Source organism: Tamandua tetradactyla, chromosome 3 (assembly GCF_023851605.1).
Source record: "Tamandua tetradactyla isolate mTamTet1 chromosome 3, mTamTet1.pri, whole genome shotgun sequence".
Classification (NCBI taxonomy): domain Eukaryota; kingdom Metazoa; phylum Chordata; class Mammalia; order Pilosa; family Myrmecophagidae; genus Tamandua; species Tamandua tetradactyla.
This window is the reverse complement of record NC_135329.1, coordinates 11,306,612-11,327,817: the sequence shown is the minus strand read 5'-3', so window position 1 is coordinate 11,327,817 and position 21,206 is coordinate 11,306,612. Positions and strand designations below refer to the sequence as shown.

Genomic DNA, 21,206 nt, shown 5'->3' with positions numbered 1-21,206 from the left:
TCAGACTGAACATTATGTGTCCTCAGTTCTCAGCAGACTATATGGCAGAGAAGAGTTCTTTTTCCCAAGGATTTTGGAGATTGCCTAAGGAATGGTTAAGTATACCACGGATCCACTCTGGAAATTATACTCTGGAGAAATCTCAATTTTTCCAGCTGTCGTTCCTTCAAACCACTGTGGCTCCAGTTTTAACATGGCTTCCTTCATGCTCTCCATGTGGCCTCTTTCCAATGGACAGAGATCCCCTTGTTTTATTCCCTAAAGCTTGATTCAGTTCAGGCTGTCAAGTTTAACAAGGCCCAGAGACTACAAACATTAAAAACAGAGTGGCCCACAAAGGCAGGTGGAAATGGCTATTCTTCGGATTTTTGATGTGGCATGCCTGGCTCACCCTGTCTCCTTCACCCAACAAATCTCTAGAACGCTACGTCCATGTTATTTTTGCAATGTCATATTTCATTCCTGGGGAAAAAACAGACCCCAAAAAAATGCTGAATAATTTCACGCTCCCTCTACACTGCCTTTTCTAGAGACCTCATCCTGGTTCATGACCTGCAGGCCTAATTAACATCATCTTCTCCATAGCTTAACTCCCAATCCAGGATTTTCAGTTATTTGTATATATAGTTGTCACGTTAAGTTGAACACACTGTTTTCTCTAAAAGTAGGTACCACGCCCCCATCCTCCAGCCCTGTCTTCAACCCATTTTGTGTTAACAGCTTCATCAATTATTATCATTTAGAGTCAAAACATTGGTGTTATTCACTCAACAAATATTTAAATATCATTGGACATGAACAAAGAATTGCGCTAGGGGGAACAATGGTAAGCTTAATGGAGTTTCTGCCTTTATAAAGGCTTACAGTCCATTAACTCATGTCAGTATAAGGATATAAGAGACTTCCAGGAGGTAGTGATGGTGATGTGGGGTGGGTGGGGAGGTGTGTTCCATGAGCGATGGCATAGGAAGAGAAAGTATGGCTTTAGATGAACATCATGACTTATGGGTGAAGCAAAGAGGGGTTAGGGGAAGTGGAGAGAAAGTGGGAAAGACAGGCTAGAATCCAGTCACTCATCAAGTGTCTCCAAAACAATATTAAGGAATTTGGACTTGAGAGTAATAGGAAGCCATGATTAGTTTTTTATTTTTAAAGGATTGATCTGGTCAGAGTTTGAAGAATAATTTCTTCTTTCCCTTCCATCCTCTCATTCAATCTATAACATAAAGCCGGTAGATTTTTTTAATTTGTCCTTTGACTTCTATTCCCACCCCCACCATTTTAGCCCCAGCCCTTCTCATCTCAAGCTTACATTAAAAGCCTCCTAACCAGTACGCAGACTTTCTCCCTCCCACGTACGCTGCACACCACTAGACAGCACTACAATGCCACCCCAGGTTAACAGTGAAATCAAGTCACCCATCCTGCCGCCTCATGACCATATCTATCTTAACATTATTGAAAACCACTCTCCAACGAGGCCAGCCAACGTCCTCAAAAATCCTTCCAAATGCCTTTACATCCTGTCCTCACTCCTCCAACCTCGCAACATTACTCCCTTCTCCATGGGCAAACCGACTCTTGAAGCTTCCTCTCCGACGGTCTAAATCCTTCAACCCGCCGAGCAACAACGGCTCGTCCTCCCCTCTTTTGATCTCTTCTCACCCACTACAGACCGTAGCAAACCTTTCTACGTTGTATTAACTCAAATGAAGTCACCTAAGGTCGATCAAGGTTTCCTTGGTCAGAAAAGACCCTGTCACGTTCTTCCCCTCTAGGCCTCACCGGGCCTGGCCAGGTACTTCGGAAATCTCAGTAGAGGTACTGATCAATTTTAATTTAACTGATCATGGTAGGGGCGGGGGGGCGCGGTGGGGACAGAGAGGGCTGATGGAATAGCGGAAGCGTCGGGCGCGACACAAAGGAAGCTTGGGTACAAACGCAGAGGCCGGGGAAGACAAGCTGACCGCAGCGGCGAAGAATTAGCCGCGGCTCAAGTCTGCCCCAGGCCCGCCGCAGCCGTTGGTGGGCGTGGCCGCGCCAGTCTCGCGGGAGCGGCGGTTGGGCGGGCCGTTGTCCCGGCGGGCGGGGCGAGTTGCTAAGGAAATGACCGCCCACCGCGCCGCGCCGGCCGGGCGGGGTTTACAGCCGCGCTGTTTCCGCTTCCGTTCCCTCGCTGCTCCCGTCCCGTTACCGCCTCCTGGCCGGCCTCGCGCCTTTCACCGGCACCTGGCGTCTGCCGCGCCGCCGCGTCCGCTCCTGCCACACGCGCACCCGGGGCTCCGGCTCCTGTGCCGGCACGGGTCGCGCCCCCGCTTGCCTGTCCCTGAGGCCGCCGGTCCGCCGCCGCCATGGGTGCCTACCTCTCCCAGCCCAACACGGTCAAGTGCTCCGGGGATGGGGACGGCGCCTCGCGCCTGCCACTGCCCTACGGCTTCTCCGCCATGCAGGGCTGGCGCGTCTCCATGGAGGTGAGGCGGGTGGGGCCCGCAGGCTGGCAGCTGCAGGGCGGGAACCCTATGGGTAAAGGGTGCGGGGGGCGGGATGAGGCCCTCCCCCAGGAAGAGTCCGAGGCGGGGTCCTGAGGCGGGAGCAGCCATGTGGGGGGCGGCCGCGAGTGCTGGGTCGGGGTGGAAAGGGAGCGGCGAGTGTTCAGGGACCGGGTACCGGTGGCCGGCTTGGCGGCAAGGGCCTGACCATGTGGGTAGAGGCACCTTCCGCCCACTGACCGCCCTCGTCCCGTGCAGCGGCACGCCATCCTCTCGTGCCAACCAAGCTTTCCGGGCTCGTAAACTGGGTGAGGTTTAGTGTGAGAGTAAAGAAGAGAGGCAATTTAATTCATTTATTTTTGCGAAGGATAAGCGAATAAATGTGAATGACTACTTTCTTTTTAGTTTAAATATTTGTTGTGGGAGGCCTCTTAGAGTGAGGTTGACAGTGAAAGGAAACCCGGGTAAATAGGCTGTTTCAAATTCTTACTCTCCAGTTGTTTGGCCCTGGGCACCGCATGCTAATTTCAGAGGCTTAACTTGACCTCCAAAAGTTGTCACTTGTGTTAGGGCTCTCTTTTTAGGGCCTTTTTAGCGCACTTGAACTGTGTCGCTTACTATAATTTCTTGTTTATTGCGTTTGGTATTTTTCTTCCCTTCTTGGGATTTCTCCAAAGCTTACTCAGTAATTGTCACCTGCCTATGCTTTTAGTTTATAGCTTCCTTGATTTTCAATCATTTCGTAATTTTTGTTTTTGTTATGACCTACAGAGAACTGATTTTCTTTTCTAGAGAATTTCTCTCTGGACAAAAGGGAAAAAAGAAAAGTCTGGATGAAAAGGAGTAGTGCTGGGCAAAATGGATGTGAAACTACAAAAGAGAACGTCAGGGAGAACCGTGATAGGAAGGAAAGGAAGAAATACAGTGTAAGATGTGTCTTTGTGTAGAGGGTTGTGAGGTCCAGACACTGGGGCGGGGAAGTGCTCTAATTATGTATGGGATTGAGGGTTTATCCACTTAATAAGTGGGCTTCAAGTAACAGCTGAATACTCTCTCCCCTGGGAATTTTCTAAAAATCCCTCGCTCCTCCCTGTGGTTAGCTCTGGAATGACAGTATGAACTTAAACGTTTGTTCTCAGACTCAAATTTTGTATCCACAGATGACTTCCATAACGGTTCTGTCATTAGGTATAGTATCTCAAGAATGGAGGAGATCCTGTAGTCCATCTCATCTAGTTTGGGTCCCACATTTTATAGCTAGGAAATTGAAGCCCGGAAAGGTTAAGACTCATGTGCCTTGGTGGAAGGAATCCATAGGATCAAATTGCTCAAAAAACATTTACTAGGTGCTGTTACCATCTGTGTCAAATAGAAATATGGCATTCATATTTCACTGCAGTGCACAATATTGAGTTTGCTGGGTGCTTGATGACTGTTAGAAGTATCTTCAGAAGGAAAACCTTAATGTGAGGACTGATGTTTGGGTAGGTTGTCTTTCGAGGTTTCATTTTTAGGGCATTTTCTGTTAATTTTAGTAAGATTTGAAGTTTATATCTCATTTTAGAGTAAGAGTTTTCCTTTAGGTTTCTCATTCCGTATTTTCCTCTTCTTTCTCTGTTGAAGTTTTTCTTTTTCCTTGGCATTCCTCCTGTGAATTGGGTTGCTTGGATAGTCGCTTTTCCAAGTCGTTTGCCCAGTGATCCTGTCCTGTTGGCTGCTTTTCAGCAAGGCATTTCTCTTTGTTTTACTTACGCCTTTGGTAATTACAACATGACTTTTTAAATCAGGGCCTGTTTGGTGTATAGTGATCTTGTTAGAATATTCTTTAGCTCCCTCACAAGAGATAATAATTATTTAAGGGGTTGCAATAGATTTTTCTGATGTGCTGTTTCTGAATTTACCCTTTTTGAATGGTTGAATATACCTAATCAGATCTTGAAGTACTATTTAGGATTTTCTCTTTCATTGATACTTTTCCTTCTGGTTTTGTTTCCTCTCTGCTTAAAGTATAACATAGTTTCTCTGCTACTGCAATAGAATAATTCTGACTTCTACCCTGGGCAGTGAATCTTATTTTTTTTGCTCTTGACCTTTAGGGCTTAATTCAGCCAGTTAATGATTTATTTTATTATACCTATATACCTTACAAGGATAGCTAAATTCCTGATACATAGATTCCAGACTTAGAGAGTACTACTTTCCCTTTTCTCTAGAAGCAAGGATGGCAATCATCAGTAGCTTACATTTTATACTTTCTTCCTTAAAGTGTAAAGCCTCCTTTACTGTGGAACCAGGGTGTTTTGAAGAAAGGTAGCCAGAGTGCTACCAATGTCAATTTCTGCAGAAAAACCACCTGGGATTTTGATTAAGATTATATTGAACCTGTAGATCAACTTGGGAACTATTACTATTTTAACAATATTAATTTTCTTACTCGTGAATGTGGAATATCTTTCCATTTATTTCAACAGTGTTTTATAGTTTTCAGAGTACAAGTTTTGAACTTGTGATAAATTTATTGCTAAGTATTTTATTCTTTTTAATGCTATTATAAATGGAATTGTTTTCTTAATTTCATTTTTGCATTGTTGGTAGGATAGAAATACAATTGAGCTTTGTTGTTGACACAACTCTTGGTTTTTTTCATTAAATATTTCTGAGAAATCTTCACACACATGCAGTCCATACATGGTATACAATCAGTGGCTCACAGTATCATCACATAGTTGTGTATTTATCATCGTGATCATTTTTGGAACATTTGTATCCTCCAGAAAAAGAAATGAAAAGAAAAAAACTCATACATCCCATACCCATTACCTCTTTTTCTCCTCCCACTAGTATTTCAGTATATCCAGTTTTTATCCTCCCCCCCTTTTATTTTTTTACTCATCTGTCCATAAGGCATATCAGACACAAGGTTTTCACAGTCATACTGTAAAAGCTGTATAGTTATACAGTCATCTTCAAAAATCAAGGCTACTGGAACACAGCTCAACAGTTTCAGGTACTTCCCTCCAGGCACTCCAATACACCATAAACTAAAGAGTTATCTATATAATGCATAAGAATAACCTCCAGGATAACCTTTTGACTCTTTGAAATCTCTCAGCCACTGAAACTTTACTTTGTCTCATTTCTCTTTTCCCTTTTTTGGTCAAGGAGGCTTTCTCAGTCCGATGATGCCAAGTCTCAGCTCATCCTGGGAGTCTTGTTCCATGTTGCCAGGGAGATTTACATCCCTGGAGGTCGTGTTGCATGTAGGTGGGAGGGTAGTGAGTTCACCTGCTAAGTTGACTTAGAGCGAGGCCACATCTGAGCAACAAAAGAGGTTCTCTGGGAGTGACACTTAAGCATGCTTAATTTTAAGTAGGCTTTGCTTCTCTTTTGCAGGAATAGTTTTACAATTGAGTTTTGTATATTGATCTTATGTCCTTCAGCCATGCCAAACTTATTACTTCTAATGATTTTTTTCTTGGATTCTTTAGGATTATCTATATGTAAGATCATGTCATCTGCAAATAGAACATCCTTTCCTTTCCAATTTTGGTATGTTTTATTTCTTTTTCTCTCCTAATTGCCCTGGCCATAACCTCTAGTATGATTTTTAATAGTATTGGTGAAAATGCCATTCTTGACTTGTTTCTGACTGCAGGGAAAGCTTTCAGCCTTTCATCAGTAAGTATGATGTTGGTGTGGGTTTTTTGATGATGCAGTCAATCAGGTTGAGGAAATTCCTTTCTATTCCTAGGTTGTTGAGTGTTTCTCTCAGGAAAGGGTGTTTGGATTTTGCCAAATGTTTGAAAATTCAGCTATTGAGATGGTCATGTTTGTTATTCTTTCTTCTCTTGATATATTGTATCACATTGATTGATTTTTGGTTGTTAAAACCACTTTGCATTCCTGGGAGTGATCCCATTTGGTCATGTTGTGTAATCTTTTTATATGTTGGTGGTTTGGGTTTGTGAATATTTTGTTTGAGATTGTGCGTGTATGTGTCTGTGTTTGTATTCATAAGAGTAATTTTCTTATGATGTATTTGGTTTTGATGTTAGGGTGAACAGGCTTTATAGAATGAGTCGGGAAGTGTTCTCTTTTGTGCTTTTTGGAAGAGTTTATGAAGAATTAATATTCTTTAAATATTTTTTAATCAGTGAAGCCTCCTGGGCCTGGGCGTTTCTTTGTGGAAAGTTTTTAATTAACGAATCCAATCTTGTAACTTGTTGCAGTTCACTGTTTAAGAAAAAACTTACATGTTAAAGATTTATTTTAAAATTTATTATTTTTAAGAGAAAACATAAAAAGGCATTAGCTTTGTCTTCGTTAAGATAATTCTACACTATGGAGTTCTCAAAGAATCTGAAATGTACAGAAATTTAGATATAACCAATAGATAGGTGGCATCTACCTGAAAGTGTTGAAGGTGCTTGTTCTAGTTTGGCTAGCTTCCAGAATGCAATATACCAGAAACAGAATGGCTTTTAAAAGGGGGAATTCAGTAGGTTGCTAGTTTACAGTTCTAAGGCTGAGGAAATGTCCCAGTTAAAGCAAGTCTATATAAATGTCCAGTCTAAGGCATCCATGGAAAGATACCTTGATTCAAGAAGGCTGATGAAGTTCAGGGTTTCTCTCTCAAGTGAAAGGGCACATGGCAAACACAGTCCGAATTTCTTTCATCTGGAGAGGTACATGCTGAACAAGGTCAGGGTTCCTCTCTCATCTGGAAGGGCACATGGCGAACATGGCATCATCTGCTAGCTTCTTCTCCTGGTTTCCTGTTTCATGAAGCAACCTGGGAGGCATTTTCCTTCTTCATCTCCAAAGGTTGCTGGCTGGTGGACTCTGCTTCTCATGGCTGTGTCATTCTGCTCTGCTCTCTCTGAATTGCTCTCATTTTCCAAAATGTTTCCTCTTTTATAGGACTCCAGAAACTTATCAAGACCCACCCAAATAGGTGGAGATATGTCATCACCTAATCCAGCTTAACAACCACTCTTGATTAACTCACATCTCCAGGGATATGATCTGATTACAGTTTCAAACATACAGTATTGAATAGGGATTATTCTACCTTTATGAAATGGGATTTTGATTAAAACGTGGCTTTTCTAGGGGACATACATCCTTTCAAACCAGCACACTGCTCAAGAACGAAAGGTTGACTAAAGTGTTTAACTTTCCTTTGTAATTACTCACTGTACCAGAGAGAATGTATAAATTTTCTATATGAGCCATTTCTGTGCACAGGGTACTTCGAGAACTGGACAGGAATCTGTTATAATAATGGAATTATTAAATATCTCACACATCCTTCAAAGGGAAAGAAATAGAATTCTGTTGGCCAAAAGACCTTTTGAAAAATTAAGTCACGGTGGGATTGGGGAAAATGTTCTGAGTGGATAAGGCTTAAAGATATAAAGCAAAGGATGATAGGTACTTCTAGATGAAGTGTAAATAAATAGGAAGTGCTTTTGAGGGCATTAATTCTAGATTCGGTCTTGTTTGCATTTTTATGATTGATTAAATGGACATGGGGTGTCCACTATATGCAGTAAAAATCCCCCAAATTATGTCAAACTCGTGGAAAGTGAAATAATCCAAAATCAAGGAGATCCTTGAGGATATGAGTGACCAGAAATGAATTAGCCTGTATGGACACTAGGTTAGCTAGTAAATACAGATCTGTTGGTTTTCTAGAAGGTCAGAAAGGGGTGTATGATAGTTGATTTAGAAAGGCATTTCCTAAAAGCCTTTTCTCAGATAATGTGTGTTATTTCTAGGAGTCATCTCCTCTGGACCATCTCATTGTTTTGTGCTATGATATATATCTGGGTTTAGGGTAGGAAATGAAGGAGGATGTATTCTTAAGATAGCTGTAAGCTCATCATCATAAGCAAACATGGACATTCTGCTATATTGAAGAACATATTAGTGTTAGGCCAGAGTTGTGAAAAGATTTAAGACAGTCTTTGCTTTCATGTGATATACAATGTAGTTTTATGGTTAGGAATCTCCCCACACCCGTGGAATGTTGAATAACATCACAAGGTAGCATATACTGAGTGTTAAATTAGTGATATAGAGGCAAACAATATTAAAAGAGTTTAGATGCGTGAATGATCATAGAATATTGGCATGGTGAAGAAATGTCTCGTGGAGGTGATTAGACTTAGCTGGACCTTAAGGAAAGAATGTAAAAAGATAAATGGGAAGAAAGATAGTAGGGATGTATGTGTAGAATATTCAAAGGAAGAATATGAGAAAAGGTTCCGAGGTAGACATGCATAGTGCTTTTGGGGAAGGAGGTGGTGTCAGTGCCAACAGTGGAGCAGTTTCTCTTGGGTATTAGTATGAGAGGAGATTAGGTTGTAGAGATGAAGAGGAATGATGGAGTGCCTTAATTTCCAGTTAAGTGATTTGGAATTAATTTTACATGCAGTGAGAGTCCATTGGAGATTCTAGCAATAAAATGTTACACTAGGAAGATTAATCCGGCAGCAGTATATGGGTTGGATTTCAGGTGGACAGAGAATAGAGACAGGTCAGGAATTAAAATACTGTTGAAGTAGAGTAATCCAGGATCAAGGTGATGAAGGCTTACAAAGGTAGACTCAGCAGGATACAATGATGGATGGTGGAAGACAGCCTGGAAATCAAGGATGACTTTGGTATCAGGTGTTGCCTGGGAGAATAAAATTCCATTGACAAACAATAAGATGCCTAGGGTAATTTCTTATTTGGGGAGAATGTTGAGTTCCTGTTTGCATGTGTTAAGCTTGAGGTAGAGAAGGGACATCCCGTAGAAACAGCAACTGGAAACAGAACTGCAGTTCTTCGCACAACCCAAGAGAAGTTTCAAGAGAGCTGACATGGTTTGCACCGTCTAATCCTATACAATGATTGAGGAGAATGAAGCCTGCAAAATGACTCTTTGGGTGGTTGTTAGACTATTGCCTTTCTCTGTAAAATAAGATCCTGAAGGAGAAGAAATTGAAATTAGGAGTTTAAGAGGAAATGTTAATCAAGGAGGAAAAGAGAAATACTGCTTTTGAGGCAGAAGTAAAGCTATGGAGAAATTGTCGAAGTAGGAGGGGGAAGGTGAAGTAGTTCTTGAGGAATGATCTTGGTCTCAGTAAAGTAAGCCTTGAGCACCAGGCCTAGATAAAGGATAGCGTTGAGGTCTCAGACAGCATGGGAAAAGCTTGAGGCTGTGGGGTATGTATTTAGGAATCAATAACAGAATACAGAAAAATGCTGAACCAAGTAGTGATAACAATCAACAACATGATTTCAAGACTTTTATTACTAGCTGTATTTAGTGGCCGTGATTCAGGAGTAAAGAAAGTAGTTGCTGGGGTTAGACAGAGTTGGATAAGTTTTTCAGATTCCTAAGAGGCAGTTTTGAAATACTTAGCTGTGGCTTAGAATGGGACAGAGAAAGGCAAGAGTAAAGGTAAGGGAGGTTATAATCAAAGATGAAAGGGGGGAAATTGAAGTATTTGGAGAAGGTGGACCACTTCTAAGTGATAATACAGATCAAAACCTTATCCAGAAATGGAAGAGAAAATCAATCATGTGGAATCACTCTAGTAACTTAGACCTCAAAGTATAAGACAAATCTTTAGTGGGGGCATTCTTTCAGAAAAATGAAAGAGGAAAAAACACTGAACCAGAATATTCTCAGAGCAGAATATATAAATTTATTTAGCAAATTACAGGTTCCACAGGACGTTTACATGTTTGGCATCCTCCTCACAATACTCCTGTGATGACATAGATGAGGTAGATGTTATTCCATATTATATGGATGAAACTCAGGTGCCCCAAGAGGTAGCTAACCTGGGAGCACACAGTCTATAGTAGAATGATGACTCATTATAGGTTTGTTTTGTTACTGTTCAAAATGGAGAAATATGGATTATTGTACAAAGGTTAAAAAAAATTTAAGGGTAGAAAATAATTATTGCACGAATTTACACTCCACTATAAAGTTTAATCTATGATCTTCTAGACTGATAGCATATATGGTCCTTTTTAAATTTTTTGCTTTTTATCACTTAATATGTTGTGAACTCATTTCTAGATGAACACACATTCATCACTTCTAATAGCTGTATGTTTCCATTGGAGGGATGTACCATTACAATCAAATTTATTTGTGGAGGTTTAGATGTTTACAAGTATTTGAATTATAAATAATGCTGTAATTAATATTACTGCACATATTTGCGCACCCTTATCTAATTAGTTCAATAAAGTAAACTTTTAGAAGTAGAATTACTAGATCAAAGGGCATACCCTTTTGAAATTTTGATATGTATTACCAAATTGCCCTCCAGGAAGACTGTACTAATTTATATTCCTGTCAATCAGGATATGAGAATGTGATTTTACCTTCACACTTAATACCATTGGATATTATTAATCTTTTTCATTCTAATTTCACACAAAAGGCTATTTCTTTGTTTTAATGTTCAGTTATTTACTATTGCAGTTAAGTATTTTTTTATATGCTCACTAGGGCTAGATCTTCTGCTTTAAAATCATATGCTCTTGTGAGGAAGAGATGAAGAAATTGAAAAGATGGTTTGAATACAGAGTGAAGATTAAATAAAGAGTTGGTACATGTTCTAGTTTGCTAGCTGCTAGAATGCAATATACCAGAAACGGAATGGCTTTTAAAAAGGGGAATTTAATAGGTTGCTAGTTTACAGTTCTAAGACTGAGAAAATGTCCCAGTTAAAGCGAGTTTATAATAATGTCCAATCTAAGGCATCCAGGGAAAGATACCTTGATTCAGGAAGGCTGATGAAGTTCAAGGTTTGTCTCTCAAGTAGAAGGGCACATGGTGAACGCAGTCCGAGTTTCTCTCTCATTTGGAAAGGCACATGCTGAACACGGTCAGGGTTCCTCTCTCATCTGGTAGGGCACATGGCGAACACAGTGTCATCTGCTGGCTTCTCCTGGCTTCCTGTTTCATGAAGCTCCCCGGGAGGCATTTTCCTACTTCATCTCCAAAGGTCGTGGCCTGGTGAACTCTGCTTCTCGTGGCTGTTTCGTTCTGCTTTGCTCTCTCTGAACCTCCTTCATTCTCCAAAATATTTTCTCTTTTATAAGACTTCAGAAACTAATCAAGACCCACCCAAATGGGTGGAGTCATCACCTAATCCAGCTTAACAACCACTCTTGATTAAATCACATCTCCAGGGAGACGATCTGATTACAGTCTCAAACATACAGCATTAAATAGGGATTAGAAGAAATGGCTGCCTTTACAAAATGGAATTGGAATTAAAACATGGCTTTTCTAGGGTACATATATCATTTCAAACCAGCACAGTACACCTGTGATCTAGAGGTGGCATTATAGGACAGAGAAAAGCCAGTTGATCCTCTTATCCACTCCTACCAAAAAGTAGAATTATTTGGACTAGTTTCTAAAATTTAGTAAATTTGAGGGGAAAAAAACCCAAATATTTAACTTAACTTGGAAAAAGTTATACATTCTCCTCGTTCAATCTCAGTCCCATTGGCCTGCCTTTCCATAGTTACCTGCCTTTATTCATTTCCTGTGTGTCTTGTAGTGTTACAATATGAAAAGGCAAATACCTATCATTATAGACCCACTTCTTACACAAGTGGCAACTTACTGTATACATCATTCTGTTGTTTGCTTTCTTTATTTCACCAAATACCTTAGAGGTTGTTCCTCTTGGGTTTTTTTTGTTGTTGTTGGTTTTTAAGGAAAGCGGTATTTGTGGAACTCCAGTATTTACTAAAATGATTTTAGTTAATATTACTTAAATGTGTACAAACATAGAACTGGGCATAATTCTATACCAGCAAACCAAACTACAAAATCAACAAAATTACAATCAACATTAATGTGACAGAATTGTTTTGCTGAAACTAGATCCAGCATGACTCCAGTAGTGACTACTCAGGCCAGGTTCTTAGAGATTTAGCCTGCCTTTACTATGCTGTGTCCCATGCTCAATCACTTTTCCACTGCTTTTCTAAAATCCACCCCAGTCCTCTTTACTTTACTCTGCTTTTTCCTTTTTCTATAACACTTATCATCCTCTAACATTCTGTATGATTTACCTATTTATTGTGTTTATTGTCTGCATCTCTCACTAAGTTGTAAGTCTTTTATGAAGTGCAGTTCTTTATTTTGTTCATTGAGATATCCAAAGCACCCAGATTGCATCCTGGCATGTAATGGTACTCACATTTGATGAATGAATAAATTCTTAAGTATTTTAAGGTTTGAGAACTATTGATAGAGGATGGGAATAACAGACAAACATTGATGCAGAAGAGAAGGTGCTGAGAAGAGAGGTGGACTCAGATAAGGTCCGGGCTCAGTAGGGGGAAGGGAGTAGTTAGAAGAGGGGAATGGTGACCTTAGGTCTGTGGTACTCTGTAGGTCCTGGGAATGAAGCTAAGAGGCAGTTAGAGATGATCTCAGTTAGATAGGCCATCAAGGACCATCCTCGTAGCCCTTTAGATTCTGGGGCACTTTCTCTTGGTGACAGTCAGGAGGAAATACAAGACTACCCTTTATTTATTTATTTATTTATATTATTTTTAATTTTTTAAAAAAACACAACAAACAAACACAAACATTCTTAACTTATGATCATTCTGTTCTACATATATAATCAGTAATTCACAGTATCATCACATAGCTGCATATTCATCATCATGATCATTTCTTAGAACATTTGCATTGATTCAGAAAAAGAAATAAAAAGACAACAGAAAAAAATTCATACATACCATACCCCTTATCCCACCCTTTCATTGACCACTAGCATTTCAATCTAAATTTATTTTAACATTTGTTCCCCCTATTATTTATTTTTAGTCCATATATTTTACTCGTCTGTTGATAAGGTAGATAAAAAGAGCATCAGACACAAAGTCTTCACAATCATAGTCACATTGTGTAAGCTATATCATTATACAGTCATCTTCAGGAAACATAGCTACAGGAACACAGCTCTACATTTTCAGGCAATTCCCTCCAGCCTCTCCATTACATCTTGACTAACAAGGTGATACCTATTTAATGTGTAAGAATAACCTCCAAGATAACCTTTCGACTCTGTTGGAATCTCTCAGCCATTGACACTTTATTTTGTCTCATTTAGCTCTCCCCCCTTTTGGTTGAGGTTTTCTCAATCCCTTGATGCTGAGTCTCAGCTCATTCTAGGGGTTTTCTCAATCCCTTGATGCTGAAGGACTACCCCTTTTTTCATGCTCACTTTCTCTACCTTAAATCACTTTCGTTTTCTAGACTTGTATAACTAAAGTGTAGTATGATTTCAGTGACAACAGAAGAGTACTCCACTTTGATTTTCTCAGTTATTATAACTAGAGGTTTAAAAATGATAATGCATGTTAGATGGAGAACAAGGTCTGAAATAAACCCATATGAGGATAATTAACCAGAGTAAATACTTGATTATATCTTTGTTTGTTTGTTGAGAGTAGCTGAAGGAAGAGTGGAGTATCTTCCAAGATGAGACAGGGTGAGCTGTGGCATACTTTTACCTAGGACTGATAGTCTCAGTTGAATTTTGGTTTATCATGGAACATTAGTTTGGGGTGGCAGAATTTTGTTAGAAGATGTGACTAAGCCCACCAGCCTTCCAACCAAAATGGTATGGCAAATCCATTGCAAGCTTCTCTTCTGGTGTGCTATGCCATTACAGTTGAATGATATCTCAGGGATGGCTGGTGGGAGCTGATGAGATGCCTTGTAAGTTTCAATTATGAAGTACTAAACACAATGTAGCTTAATAGGATTATTGTTGGGAAGATATAACAATATCCTCCCCCTAACCTGATGGGTAACTTCTTGGGTTAAGCTTTGAGGAAAGAGAGGAAGAACTGTTTAGATGGTGCTAGGTTTTTTGTTTTTTTAAGTATGCAAATTTCTAGAGCTTCCACTTAGTCTTTTTAGCATTCTCCTAGAAACTCACCAGTTTGGTAAGGCAAACATTCACCCCATTGTCCCGGGGGTAAAAATGAGACTCTAAAGGCTTACAATGGAACAGAAACTGTGCCTTCTAAATCCTAGGTCCCAGGCTTCATTTCTGCATTTTATTCTAATTGTTTGGTTGGTTGGTAAAAGAGAATTCTGAAAACAAAATAAATGAAAAAAACAGCAACAAACCACAGAATAATTTAGAGGAGAATGGGTAAGTCTGCCTTAAACTTAAAAGGCAAAGTAATATGGCTGAATGGTTGGGTGTAGAGATCGCACTGGAAATCAAGAGACAAAAGAGCTACGATTAAATAAAAACAAAGTAGAGTGAATCCCCAAAGTATACTAAATCCCCATTTGCCAACCTGTGTATCTCCCAGTTGCCATTCTTTTAGTCTATTTATATGAAGTTCTGATCCTCACTTTGAAGGGGATAGGACATAGGGAACCATGGTTACACGACTGAAGAGGAACATTGAAGAGAGATTGGGGAATGGAGGCTCCTAAAGAGCATGGCCAAGAGATCTTTAAGAAGAATAACATTTCTCTTTCACCTGGAAAATTATTTCTAAGGTCCTTGGGTCTCCTTTTGCTATCTTCCCTAACATTTCTTCTTTGAAATTCACCGATTCCTAGAATGGAGTCTGGAAGCAACCTTAAAGATTCTTTATTCTAGTTCTCCCCACAGTTGTCACAAATCCAAAAGGGTCAGTCAGGTCTAGAGTTCCAACAGCTGAACCCTCTGCCATCTGGACTGAGACTTAGGCTGAGGTTGTTGGACTGCAGAGGTAGTAACCTGGTTCTCCTCTCTCCCTTCCTCCCCCTTTTCCTTCCTTTCTCTCTCCCTTCTTCTCTCCTTCCCTTCCTTCCTCCCCCCTTTCTTATTTTATCATCCTATCTTCCCTTCTTTCTTATTTCCAGACCTTGTAGGCCAGCCAGGGAGGGGATAGTGAGATTATAGTGTGAAGGTGATTCTTATGTCTAGAGGTACACAAGGAAGGAATGTCCTTTTACCTCAAGATATGCTTACTATCCTCTTCTTTTCCTAGGATGCTCACAACTGTATTCCTGAGCTGGATAGTGAAACAGCCATGTTTTCTGTCTACGATGGACATGGAGGTAACTTTAACAGCTCATATTGGTACCATATTGGCAACATTCTGGGACTCCCATTCCAGATATTATAGTTCAGGAACAGGTCCTCTGTTTTTTTAACTCTCTAGGGTCTGTTCCTCAAATATCATTTCCTGCCTGGCACTGTTTTTCTCTATTCTTCTGTTCCTGCTTCATAAGAGGATATTGCATTGGTTCTGTTCAGGTCTTGTTTTACTCCAAGAAGCCCATTCTTACATTAGCATTGATCTTTTTTCACTAAGAGCTAAGCATATGGGTGACATAAAACAAGGGCTATATTGATAATATTGATACAACCCTGAGAGAGGTGATGGTGAAATTAATTTTCTGGGTTAAAATGTCTCAGACATTGTCCTTCAAATGGTTTTTAGGTGTGCTAAAATAAAATAATGTGGTAAGATAATAATCCTTGATGTTCATACCAGTATGGTATATAAATATTATAACACTTTGTATATACAGGAAGCAGTGCTCTGGGTGACCTTACCTTTCTTCTAGGGGAGGAAGTTGCCTTGTACTGTGCCAAATATCTTCCTGATATCATCAAAGATCAGAAGGCGTACAAGGAAGGCAAGCTACAGAAGGTCTGTTTTCTCACACTGTTCATTCTCCACTTCATTATGTTTTCCCTTTTTTGTCCTACCCTTGACTTTTCCTTTCTCTTTGCCCCCTAGCTTTTTCTTACCACATTTCTTCTTAAAGAATTCTGTGCCTAAAATGAGCTTGTTACCATTTGGGCTTTTTTAGTGTTGCCTGATTATTCCCAGGTCTCTGAACTGCTTTATTTATCTATGAGAGTCTCCTCGTGTGTTGGATCCCACTTTGATTTGCATTCCAGCCTGTGCCCTGGATTGTATGTAGGTAGTTCATTTGCTTTATACTCTTCTTTCATACTCAGGCTTTGGAAGATGCCTTCTTGGCTATCGATGCCAAACTGACCACTGAGGAAGTCATTAAGGAGCTGGCACAGATTGCAGGGAGACCAACTGAAGATGAGGATGAAAAAGAAAAAGTAGCTGATGAAGATGATGGTAAGTATAACATCTATCTGTTTGAGGAGAAGTCAATATTATTAAGAGCTGTTCTTTAACACATATAATTTATGTGTCAATTCTAAGAGATGATGGCTTCTGAGAAACCCAGGGAGGTCTTGCATTAGAAAACCCTATGGTGTTCTCCTGCACTATATGTAATTATAAAAAGGAGAGAGAGAATTAACCTCCACTGAGTGCCTGGTTTCAGAGTTTGTAAGCATTTTTATGTACATTATCTCTTGCCATTGTGATGGGGTTCTTTCTGGTTCCTGTTAGTATTTATTGTGGCCTTTTTTCCAAGACTGGAACAGTCATTAGTTCTGGCCAACAGTCACTAAGCCTGGACTGTAGGTGTAGACTAGCATTGTAGACTTCCTGGGTCCTCAGACAGAATAGGGTTTCCAACTTGTTTAGTAATAAATGCAAAGTGAGAGGGGAAATACTGTACCTAGTGTTCTTTTGATTAAAAAGGGAGTGAATGAAAAAACCAAAGGAAAGTCTGTGGAGACAGATGTTACTTGAAGACATCCTGGGGGATGTTCTTCTGAGAACTGAAAAAATAAGAGGAGCAGTAGGGGTGGGAAGTTGTGGGGAAGTTGTAACTCCAGCAGCAAGCGCTGTGGAGGCAGTGAGAGGGATTGATCCTGAGGAATCTGGCATGGGGGCCCTGATTTAGCCTCTTCCCTGCAGTGGACAATGAGGAGGCTGCACTGCTGCATGAAGAGGCCACCATGACAATTGAAGAGCTGCTGACACGCTACGGGCAGAACTGTCACAAGGGCCCTCCCCACAGCAGATCTGGAGCTGGGACAGGCGAGGAACCAGGGTCCCAGGACCTCAATGGGGAGGCAGGACCTGAGGACCCATCTAGGGAAACTCCTTCAGAGGAAAATGGTCCCACAGCTAAGGCCCACTCAGGCCTTTCCTCCAACTTGGCACGTGGGACTGAGGCAGGCCAAGTTGGTGAGCCTGTCACCCCCACTGGTGAGGCTGAGCCCTCCTGCTCTTCAGCCTCCGACAAGCTGCCTCGAGTTGCTAAGTCCAAGTTCTTTGAGGACAGTGAGGATGAGTCAGATGAGGCGGAGGAGGAAGAGGAAGACAGTGAGGTAAGGGCCTGTGAGGGCAGGCAGATGCTGAAGTTTCAGAGAGGACCTGTTTGGTCACCATCCTATATCTTTCAACTCTTTTTTTTTCTTCTTCTTCTTTTGACATCATCCCCCCAAGATCCTCTGTATTCTAAGCTGTTTAGCCTTTTTTAATTCATTATCTCCACCATCACAGGTCACCATTAGCCTCTTACCTCTTCCTTTTGTCACTATTATAAGAGATAGATCTAGTTCTGGCCTTTCGGTATGTCTCCTAGAGAAAAAACGAGAAGATAGTTGTTGCTTTGAATATTTGGGCATTTTCTTCTCTTTGGGCTGCTTGTTTTCTGGCTGCATCATCTGGAGGTGCTTTGGGCTGACAGCCCTGGCCTTCCTCAGGGCTTCCTGCTAGTGATAGCTAAGCCTAGTTCAGGATGTCAGTTATGCCTATCCTAACCATTTCCCCTCCCCACCCTAGATTTTCCCATTATGATCATATCGTTGCATTTTTCAGGTTTTTGTGTTCAATCATGGCGTCTCATTTCTGAGTATGAGTGGGGGGAGGGGGGCAGAAGGTCATCCCAATTTCAGTAGCCGGGCATTCTCTCTCTGGCAGGAATGCAGTGAGGAAGAAGACGGCTACAGCAGTGAGGAAGCAGAGAATGAGGAAGATGAGGATGACACTGAGGAGGCAGAAGAGGATGAGGAAGAAGAAGAAGAAGAAGAAGAAGAAGAAGATATGATGGTGCCTGGGATGGAAGGCAAAGAGGAGGTATGTGGGGAAGGGGAGCAGTGAGTCTGGAAAAGACCCGAGAGTATGGTATGAATCTCCCGATTTTAGTTTTGGAACAGGGAAGTCCCTTGATAACTTAGTGCCACCCATGGCCGGTGGGTGGATTTATTCTGCAAGGTGAACTAGGTAGTAAGTCTTTTGGGTAGAATTATTTCAAAAAAAGAGGGAGCACATTGTCTCTGGAAAGATTAAACCTGTGCTCTTCCTCTTTGTTAAAGCTCTCCTGATGGTCCCAGTGAGAGGGTAAGGCATACCTAGGGGGCTGGTCACAGGAATATCAGGAAGGAGCTCATGATCAGGAGCTCCTGTGACGCTCCCTTTTTTCCTCTTAAGCCTGGCTCTGACAGTGGCACAACAGCAGTGGTGGCTCTGATACGAGGGAAGCAGTTGATTGTAGCCAATGCGGGAGACTCTCGCTGTGTGGTGTCTGAGGCTGGCAAAGCCTTAGACATGTCCTATGACCACAAACCAGAGGATGAAGTGGAGCTAGCACGCATCAAGAATGCTGGTGGCAAGGTCACCATGGATGGGCGAGTCAACGGGGGCCTCAACCTCTCCAGGGCCATTGGTAAGGGCCAGGAAACTGTGGGAATGACTTGTGGAGTATTGTTCTCTGTCCCAGGCTACCCAGTAGCAAACTTTAATCTGCATAGCCCTTGTACCTTTTAAAGTACTTTTATAGCTACTACCTCTGTTCTTAAACATCTCTGAAATAGGTAGGATAGCTGTCATCCTCATTACTTTTTGGATGCTGAAAAAGATACATAGGTTAGTGACTTAAGGTTCACTGGAGCTACTAGAAAAACTAAAACTCAGTACTCCATTTTACTAAGTTATGGTACTTTTTAAAAGAAAGGAAATGAATGGCAAGGCTTGACCTGCCTCTGACACAAGTCTGTGGGAAATACCCCAAATTCTCTAGTCAATTAGCCAATCTTTTGTTCCAGGAGACCACTTCTACAAGAGAAACAAGAACCTGCCACCTGAAGAACAGATGATTTCAGCCCTTCCTGACATCAAGGTGCTGACTCTCACTGATGACCACGAATTCATGGTCATTGCCTGTGATGGGATCTGGTGAGCACTGGCGAAATGCCCTAACATTTTTATTCTGCAGCATTACTTTTCTTCTAGAGCTCTAAGCTGCTTTAGCTTTATCATCCCTCTTAATTGGCTGCTTTCAGCATCTTTTCTCAAGCTGATCTAGGATTAAAGCCTAGGCAGGTCCTGTATGTCAAGACCTCCAAACCCAAGGCAGAGCCAAGGAGAAGCTCTGTAGCTATATTATTGGCCTGGGCTGTCACCTCTATCCACACTACTCTACTCTGTCTTGGTGGACTAAAGATTCTCATTGTTTTTGACCCCAGGAATGTGATGAGCAGCCAGGAAGTCATAGACTTTATTCAATCAAAGATTAGCCAGCGTGATGAAAATGGGGAGCTTCGGTTACTGTCGTCCATTGTGGAAGAGGTGAGTCCCAACATAGAGGGTAGAAGGTGACTGGTTTGCACAGCCGAAGTTTTTTTCTTTTTATCTAGTATGAGACCAGAGTCTGGGAGAACCGCTAATTACTGACAGGTGCCAAACCCTTACTGTAAAGTTCCATTTTCCCTCATTTCCCTGTGGCTTGGCTTTATGCCTCATAACCTGCAGCTGGGCTGTTTTGTGATACCTGATGCCGGTTCTCTTCATTTCCATCCCTAGCCCCTTGTGGGGCTTTAATTTCTGTTCAGGAAGGTGTTCAAACTCCATGGCTGAGCTGCCCCATCATCCCTTTTGCAGCTACTAGATCAGTGCCTGGCGCCTGACACTTCTGGGGACGGTACGGGGTGTGACAACATGACTTGCATCATCATTTGCTTCAAGCCCCGAAACACAGCAGAGCTCCAGCCAGAGAGCAGCAAGCGGAAACTGGAGGAGGTGCTCGCCTCTGAGGGGGCTGAGAAAAATGGCAATAGTGACAACAACAAGAAGGCCAAGTGGGACTAGCCATCGTCCACATCTCTGCCCACCTTGACTGTTTTCTGAGCCCTCCGGACCTGAGACCGAGTTTTGTCTTTTTCCTTTAGCCTTAGCAGTGGGTATGACGTGTGCAGGGGGAGCTAGGTGGTTTTACTCTGCCCATTCCAAAGTGGGCTCTCCCTCCATACAGCAGCCTGGGAGCCTCTGCTGTCCTCCCCAGCCTCCTCCTTGCTCCTTTGGGCTCATCACCAGTTCTGTGCCTGTGCAGTTGTGTTGGAGGGAAGGACTGGTGGTTCTGGTTTTTATTCTGTGAACACTTTATTTAAGGACATTCTTTTTTATTGGCGGCTCCACAACCCTTCGCCGCTTGCACCCCACTCTCTGTTGTACGACTTTCAATCAACACTTTTTCAGACTAAAGGCCAAAACCTAATCGTGCCCATGGTGTCCTTTTTTCTCTTTTGCCGTCCTGTCTAGCCACCAAGGCTGCTGTGGCCTGTTAGTAGCATCTCCCGAGCCTTGTTCGTGTGTGCTGTATGTGTCTTTGTGAGTGTTTCCGGGAGAGGGGCTGACACTGGGCATCGGAGCGCTTCTGGCTGACCTGGCGTCGCAGCTCCTCACCGCTCTGGTGTCAGGAATAATATCCCAATTCTCCCAGGACGGGTCAATACTGGTTTGGCTGCCCTTAAGGCTGAGGTCGGGGCGGGGCCTCTC

The 21,206-nt window shown here is 41.8% G+C and overlaps 2 protein-coding genes across 4 annotated transcripts in view; one reads left to right on the top strand and one right to left on the bottom strand.

The window, feature by feature from the left end:
- The window catches only part of NRBP1 (nuclear receptor binding protein 1), a 40,026-nt gene extending 38,012 nt beyond the window's left edge, over positions 1-2,014 (bottom strand). Inside the window, exon 1 of the mRNA XM_077152428.1 lies at positions 1,720-2,014. The gene's annotated coding sequence lies outside the window, so the exon portion shown is untranslated. The remainder of the gene's footprint in view (positions 1-1,719) is intronic.
- A 180-nt stretch (positions 2,015-2,194) lies between these two features.
- On the top strand, positions 2,195-20,930 carry PPM1G (protein phosphatase, Mg2+/Mn2+ dependent 1G). 3 transcript variants are annotated; one of them, XM_077152431.1, is made up of 11 exons: positions 2,366-2,471; positions 3,282-3,415; positions 15,534-15,603; positions 16,117-16,202; positions 16,517-16,649; positions 17,343-17,758; positions 18,354-18,509; positions 18,864-19,098; positions 19,478-19,607; positions 19,898-20,000; positions 20,313-20,930. In XM_077152431.1, exons 2-11 carry the CDS (start codon positions 3,323-3,325, stop codon positions 20,517-20,519), a joined length of 1,629 nt encoding a protein of 542 aa, XP_077008546.1. In that variant the 5' UTR covers positions 2,366-2,471; positions 3,282-3,322; the 3' UTR covers positions 20,520-20,930. The 3 variants fall into 3 exon arrangements, with proteins under 3 accessions (XP_077008545.1, XP_077008546.1, XP_077008547.1); XM_077152430.1 differs by lacking the exon at positions 3,282-3,415 and having other exon boundaries at positions 2,195-2,471; XM_077152432.1 differs by lacking the exons at positions 2,366-2,471; positions 3,282-3,415 and adding an exon at positions 15,183-15,272.
- Positions 20,931-21,206: the final 276 nt, after the last annotated feature.